The 8294-nt window shown below is 38.2% G+C and overlaps 1 protein-coding gene across 1 annotated transcript; it reads left to right on the top strand.

Moving 5' to 3' along the window:
• The first annotated feature begins 4529 nt into the window (after positions 1-4529).
• On the top strand, positions 4530-6728 carry LOC124164503 (zinc finger protein 239-like). Its single transcript, XM_046541832.1, has 2 exons — positions 4530-4813; positions 6281-6728. The coding sequence occupies exons 1-2, from the start codon at positions 4530-4532 to the stop codon at positions 6726-6728; spliced, it is 732 nt and encodes a 243-aa protein (XP_046397788.1).
• Positions 6729-8294: the final 1566 nt, after the last annotated feature.

Below are 8294 nucleotides of genomic sequence, written 5' to 3'. Positions count from 1 at the left end.
CTTCTGCACGTTCATGCACGAGCTCTATATATTTAATGAACTTATACAAAACTACACTATAGATTTTTATTTTCAATATTTATGTTTTTAAAACAAAAAGACTTTAACAGTCAATATATTAACAAAGTTTATTTACTATACCTAGTGGGCCTGCGTTGTAAAATATCCATTGTAAAATTTTTTAAATTGTATGTGATTGAGAAAAAAATCCTCCCCGGCGGGGGATCGAACCGAGGATGTGACACTAAGAGATGAATTTTAAGACGGAAATGTATATCTCGCAGTAAAGATCGCGGTGTCGGGTCGGTGGCGCTCACGCGAATTCTATGCTTTTCCCCCATCCCGCAAAAGTGCTTAACGCCGCTAGAGAAGTTTTCACTTCAAAAATAGATACGAGTCTGCCACGAGGACTATGAAGATATCAAGACGGGTTTTTACACCGTTTTCGTTCGGAAAGTCACATATGCTGGTGAATGGTTTCCTATGATTGAACATTCGTGCATTACATATTTGTATATTAATTTTATCAACATAAATTTTACTTTAATTGAGAAATATTGAACTGCAACGTTAATCATCGAGATTATAGAATATCACAGTTAACTTTTGCAACGAGTGATACGGAGCTACGAGGTATGTTCAGAATATATTTTAATCTAATGAATAAAAAATAAGATTGCAACATAGCAACTACCAAAAAAATATACTATTAAGTACATGAAAACTACGCCACATCAATTTTATAATTGTTTTTACTCTAAATCTATTTATTAAAATGCTTTATAGGATATATTTTGCATATCCTGCAGTGTCGACAGCATAATCGCATGTGTGTTTTGCGTAATGTATACGCGGAAGGATAAATACAACCCACGTTCCAATTCGTCTTTTACGTCAGCTGTGAGTGGAGACGACCTCCAGTCCACTTTGGAGGCACAACCAAGTGCACTATAAGACGAAATCACTGTTCAGCAGCTGCTTCTAACTAGACGATGCAATTTTGATATTGCCATCAAGCAGCCTAGTCAGATCCAGAACCAGGGGCCAATGATTTTGAGTGGGCTAGTGTTTAGTAGCCGCAATCAGAACTGATAATGCTGTGAAATTTCTTTGACTTACAGGCGCTTTGGTTGTGTTTAGTTATATTCTGATTTGGTTGTACTGTATTGATGTTATCGTAAATCATTCATGAATTTTTGCTCCAGCTGGGAATTTCAAAAGATTTTTCAAATTCATTTCACCTATAATTTTTCCAGTTCAACGCCTATTTTCTGGCCTAAATTTGTGTTTTTCTTAATTACAAGGGCAGTAGCTTAATATTTTTATTTTTTATGACTGCTTCGAAATGTGGAATATCATGCAAACCAACAGAATCAAAATGTCTATCACTCTTTGAGTCAAGTAAGATTCAAAAACACAAAGAATAGAATTCTAGGTGGCTTCAACATCTACTCATGAGGTCTAAACAGTGTCTTAGCTTGCATTGAATAAAGTTAAATTTTAAATACAACATGTGCTAACTAATGTATTCCTTGTCCTTTTATATACATAAATATAATATTACTTAGGAGTATGTGAGTAATTTTGGTTGTTTTAAATTTCTAATCCATCACAGTAATAACGTTGCATCATGTTGTAAAATTTCTTTGACTTACAGGCGCTTTGTTTGTGCGTATACATGTTCTGATTTGGTTGTACACTTTGAAAGATGTACTTTTAACCCTTTGAGTGCGGATGGCATAGCATTGATGCCCAGCATAGGTCCTGCCAACGGGCGGGTGGCATCACATTGATGCCATGGCGGCCTATGTCCTTCAATCGCTCCCTACGCTCCTCCGCTCTGTTCTTTCTACTCTCAAGATGGTTTCCCGCACGCACATTGGATTAGGCTACCTTGATATGCCTTCCGTTTTTGAAAAAGAGTTTATATTTTTTTAGTACATTTTTTTACATTTATGGAGTACTTTTTAATTTGTAAGATTTTTCGCCATTACAAAAAAATTAAAATGTGATATTTTCTTTACTCTTCTGAATATTTGTACTAAATGTTGCCATATTTGAAGGTTATTATCCCCGTTTTAGTCGTATTAAAATTTTTGTAAACAATATTTAGTCATAATCTTCCTTTCATCTCACCGACGTAAAATATTTTCGTATATCAAAATACGGTCACAATACACAAGCTAAACATAGTTGAATAATATGTTTCTCTTTTTATTATTTTTTAAACTTAATATTTACATAATGCCGTTTTAACTCATAACATTCTTCCATAACATATTTGCAACTCATTTTCTGAACGATCCTATCAATAGGGGTTTGATTATATTGGTTTCGGAAAAAGAAATTCGACTTTTTCTCATTTATTTCGTTTGAGTTTGTTAAAGTTACCAGGCTCGAATAATTACGTCCACCACTTCGTTATTCACGGGAAATATTGAAGGTTCTAGGAAAACTTTTATATTTATTTCATTTTGAATGAGAAATTAGAATTGGGGAAATCTTTGGGGAAAAAATGATCAAATTTCGGGGCTCAAAAAAAAAAAAAAAGAGTCGTTTTATGTCACCGCGGAATAGACTACAAGTCACTCTGTGTCTCCTATTATCTCAATTGTTAGAAGTATTTTTGCCATTCTTATGAGAAATGCATGCAAATGCAAAGTATTCTGTTATGTGCATGTGGTGGAGAAGGTGAGCTATTCCTGCTCAGTTTTTTCGACTCTCGCCATTAGTACAGTCTCTACTTCGGACATCTTTCGATTGCGTGCATTTTCACTCCCCTACAGAGATTTTATTTTTTTATAATATTACCGTATAGCCTTTTTCTTTTGGAAATTTCAGTATTTTACATATATTTAGCCACTTACGTGGAATATGGGAGAAACCTTTATTTTTAATTTTATTCCTATTTTCAAACCCCAAGGACCGTTTATGTATCAGCCTTTGGTGATCTAGGCTTAGAATATCTCCTCGCAATAAAACTACCTCTGGCACAATTTACTCAAGTTTATGCATGGAACACTGCATTGAGTCTTCTCCGCGAAGGGTTTTTTTTTAACTTTGAAGCAATTTACATATTTTACTTCAACCAAATAGAGCTATTATAATTAGAAAAGACCGAGCATAGGGATATTACTCGTGGGGAATGGGGGATATTTTTAATCTGGTATACCTAATGTATGATTGCATTAAGTATTACAAGATGGCCATCCATTCCAGATTATTGGAAAATGAAGGAAAATAACTTCGATGTTTCTTGTCTTCACACCACATTTTCCCAAGACCGATTTCAACTAATTTTTCGTTGCATGCATTTTGGCAAGGACCCTGGAGTAGATGATCCGATACCAAGAGACCCCTTGCATAAAATTCGACCCCTTTTGAATTTATTCACTCAAAGAATGAAATAAATTTACTATCCGGGTAAAGAACTCTGCTTCATGAGTCCATGTTGCTTTGGCGCCACAAACACGGCATAACATTATATATGCTTTCAGGGCCTAATGGCGTCGTGCAAGATGCTATAATTTACAGTGGGGCGAAGGATCCTGATGTTTGAGGCAGGGGACATGCAAATAAAGTCGTGCGAAAATTAATCGATAGATTTCATCTCTGTGGACACAGTTTATACAGTCGCAAAGCCCCGATTTTGAAATGAGGGGTTTTTGCAGGAGATTTTAGGGCCCTTCCGGAGGGTGCGGGGGCCATCTTACCCGTTTTTGGCGCCTCATTGGGGGTTGTACCCATTACCCCCCCTTATGTGGCAACACTGCTGAGTTTACGCATGGAAAATTATAATAATATCTTGAAATATCTATTGAGTTACTCAAAAAAGACACACCTCTGAAACTCTAAGGACAAACAGAAAAATAATACTCCTCACGTTCTAAGAACGACTAAAAAGTGGCTCTGATGATATATGATGTGCAGAAGCTCCAGGGCTGTGTTTGAAGCCTTTTTTCAAAGAATTCCACAATTATTAGTTAGTTTTTATAGCATTAACGCAAAATAAAATGTCAAAAAGATAAAATAACTTTCATATGTTTGCATGCAAATCTAAGTTACTGGTAAATTTAAAAATTTATAAATGTGAAAAAAAAAAACTTCAAAAACTTTTATTTGCCCAAAATATGATGCATGGAAAGTGGATGATAACTGAGAATATATTTATCTTCTTTTATAATTCAATTCCGCCATCATTTCAGAAATTATTTTAAGCTTCTTAGTTGCTACGCAAAGATTAGTTGCCCGTCGTCACCTAATGTTTGTGTAACGGGTTGCATAAATATCCGGAGCATTGTTTCACATGGGTGCGGATGGCATCACTGTGATGCCATTAACAAATTGTTTAATAAAGAGTGAAATGAATATAAAAATCTTTTTTGTATTGAAATTGTTTACATATTTTCGAAAAATAAAGTGAATGCAGTGAAAAAAAATTCTCCGCCAATGTGAAACAACTCTGAGAAAATTTTACGCAATGAAAGGGTTAAGTTAGTGTATGTTACATTTATACATACTAATTTGGTATGCTTGTATTGGAGTTTGGCCTGTGTCTTCACTCTTCTTTGATGCACTTGCATTGTCTTCCGAGAACAGGGCTCGGGGATGTGGCGGATGGGGATAGTGGCAAACATTGCGTGTGCTCGCACTGCGGCAAGGGATTTGGCAAGAGCAGTCAGCTATTGTGCCACGCAAGGACGCACCACTCGGGGGAGCTCCCCTTTGCGTGTGGGGATTGCGGACGACGGTACGTCAAGGCGAGCGACCTGACCCAGCACGCAAAGAGCCACAGTGCCGTCAAACCGCACAGGTAAAGTCATGAACTGAAAGTCTCCTCTCGTGGAAAAAACTTCGTTATGGAGGTGGAAGGAATTCTTAAATTTCTCTCGTCCAATTTGTGAGAGATTCTCAAAACTTCCCCAAGGGTGTCTGCTCACCTGTGAGGCTGTGATGTCGTGGAATCATGTGGGCCTTTTTTTGTCTTTTCAGAATACTCTTTGAATTTGATGAAGTAAGACCTTAAAAAAGTCTGCTTTTGTTCCACGCAGCAAACTGCAAAACGTAATCAGCTTTATTGAATTTGTGCGAATACTTGATTTGATATTTCACATTCATATTTCTGGGTCGAACTTGGCAAAGACATCCCCTTGTTCTCCAACCCCTACGCTCTCATATACAAGTTTAATCAGTTACACAGCCTGAAAAAATTGATTTCACCCTCGGCCATACGCCTATTGGGATGATTTGCGGGGTAAAATGTTAAAGCTGTAATTGGGATTGTTGATGCTTTCCAAGTGATTGTAATATTTCAGCAAGGTCGTACCCCTGATCTAAACTAGGACAGGGGGGAAAGCCATGGTCTAGGGGGGCGCAAACCAAGTTGTGACTTTAATTTATGAAATTATTTCCTTGAAAAAATTAATTGTATTTTAGTTACAAATCTTATACTAATATTTATCATTTTTCGTGGGTTTAAAGAAAATTTGTTAAATGCTTTCGTTGCAATTCAGTACTGATTTTGCTTGAATACTTTTGCAATTTTTGCTTCAAGGGGGGGCAGCTCCCCCCCCTGCTCCTCATTGCGTATGGCCATGTATTTCAGTGCATCGGAACTCTTTCACAGGCTTTGGAAAAATTATAGGCACGACAACATTAAGGAATTTCTTCTTTTATTATGTTAACAGTTCATTATTTCTGTCATGTAGTTTCTGTTCACCCAGCGTGACATTTCAATTATTACACTGATGTTTATCCTATCATAACAAAACCATTGAACAAAATCGGTAACAGCATGAGTTTCCCTTTCAATGAAAGCGAAGAGAATTGTTGAGATTGAAATTTAATGCTTCAACTGTTTCTATAAATAACATGTTCATTGTTGTTGTTTTGATTCTGAGTTACTTTACTAAATAAAAATGGAAACCTTAATAATTGAATCAATCGAAAGTTCTTTTACATCCTGAAGTCCATAAAATCTACAAGAATTTATATGAATAGAATATATTCCTATAATGGAAAACCGACTGAAATTGAGAGCGACTTTTAGAAGTTGGAATAATTCATGTAGCTGTGATTTTTACTTAGTTATAATTTTTATAAAATCCTGTTGACTTCACCCACTGCTATATACCTAATAGAGCAGCTTGCGCAGTGATATGTTAATGCTCTCCAGGTCTGTGCAGTGTGTTAAATTAGTGAGTTCACGCACAATTGTAATGCACCCACTGCCATATGCCTTTTGGAATGGCTTGCGCAGTAATGTGTCAATGCTTTCCAGGTGCGTGCAGTGCGGTAAGGGCTTCACCAAGAGCAGTCACCTCAAGCGACACTGCATCACGCACACTGACGAGCGACCCTACTCTTGCGCGGTGTGCCGCAAGGGCTTTGTCGAGAGCAACGACCTCAACCGCCACATGGCCGTGCACACTGGAACGGACGAGGGGGTCGGAGCCGTGGAGTACGCAGCGCAGGAGGGACGCAGGGAATACGTGTGTCATCTGTGCGGCAAGGGCTTTTCCTTCCGCAGCAACTTGGTGGCTCACGTGCGCACGCACAGTGGCAGCAAGCCTTTCGTGTGCGAGCACTGCGGGAGGGGCTTTGCGCAGAGCGGCAACCTGTGCACGCACTTGCGGGTGCATACGGGGGAGAGGCCCTTTGCGTGTGGCGTGTGCCACAAGCGCTTCTCACAGAAGAGCACGCTCAACCACCACGCAAAGACGCACTGAACATTGTTCGTTGGTTGAGTGAAGGATAATAATAATCATAATAGTATGCCTGGCCCAAATAATAATAATAGTAAAGAAGATTCCGGTTAATTGGGACATATCGGGACTTGTGCACTTTGCCCCAATTAAAGCGGCTGCCCCAATTACGCGGACCATCCTGTATATGGGCTTAAACAAACGTTGAAATGATAGAAAAAAGACTAAAGAATGTTTATAATGCAACATAAGTTTATTAAACTTTTAATTTGAATAATAAATCTGTGAGATTAATTAATTTATTATCATTTTTGATGCTGAATGAATATCTTTAACTAAGTCCTATCCTCCTGCGATAGTATAACAACAAGAGCTTTCAAAATAGGGCAAGATTAGGAACATTTGTGAAAAATAAGAGTAAATCAAAGGAGGAAAAAAATTAGTATTCTGAAAAAAGAAAAATTAATGTCATCACGAGTATAGAGTCTATGTCGCCGACTCGTGGCCCAATAAATCAGCACGCTGTCCCAATTAAGTGGAGAATACTCTGGGATATTCCTCTATTTGGTTCTGTTCTTCAAGATCTGCCCCAATTAAGCGGCCGCCCCAAGTAACCGGTGGACCCTTTGAACGGATTCTACTGTAATTGAAATGACTGACTCTCGCAGTGTCCATCACTATACAGGGTAGATAAAAATTGTGATGTAAGTTTGAACGCTGGATAACTGATGTCTGTGGATGAGGACCCTTTCAACATTACAACACACCAGGGCTAGGACTTAGTGCTTCTGCTGATACGTCCAATCACCCAGGGAGGGCATTGGAGGGGCGATTCGGAACCTCCGTGGTGAGGGTAGAATAGAATATGAAATTTATTATTCCGGGGCAAGTTTGTCCCTTAGGAACATATATGATTATAAATATCATAGAGTCAGACATATCACAAGAATAAGTTGCTTTACATTATACATCGATTTCACAGAATGCGTCTAAATATATGACAGAGTAGAACAAAAAAAATACATATGTATATACCATAGGGTAGTTTCCTTCATCAAAGAAAACAAAATGCATTGATTGCGATTCGTTACCCACCATTAGTGTATTCATAATAAACAAATTATTTGGATTTTGAAATACCGGGTTAGACGAATGGCAAAGGTCCATTTTTATCCTCATTTGAAAAAGGCCAGATTGGCGCCCATGCGATTCCACTCCACGTGACGTCACAGGGACTTAGTTTCTACAGGAGAGGATAGGAGTTATACATCGTCTGAGGTTACCAATGCATGCATGAGGCACAGAGCTCAGGGAAACACGTCTTAATAATCACCTATTAAAACTTGCTAAGGTCGGAAAGTTTTCTTCGTTTGATAAGGTATTAATTAACCTTTTTTAAGCCAAGCGCTACCAGCTAGCAGGGTACTCAGCTACCCGCTAGCATCCTGCGTCCTATCTGCACTCAGAGCCTCGATCAAGGTCACCTCACAAGGTGGGAGGGGGAACCAGAAATACGTCGCACGGACTTTTTCCTATCATTCCTACTTACCCGTCACGTTTTTGCGCGCTTGAAATTTTTCACTTTTTATT

This window comes from Ischnura elegans, chromosome 8 (assembly GCF_921293095.1).
Source record: "Ischnura elegans chromosome 8, ioIscEleg1.1, whole genome shotgun sequence".
NCBI lineage: Eukaryota > Metazoa > Arthropoda > Insecta > Odonata > Coenagrionidae > Ischnura > Ischnura elegans.
Note: the sequence above shows the minus strand (reverse complement) of the source record. Positions and strands in the feature narration are given on the sequence as shown.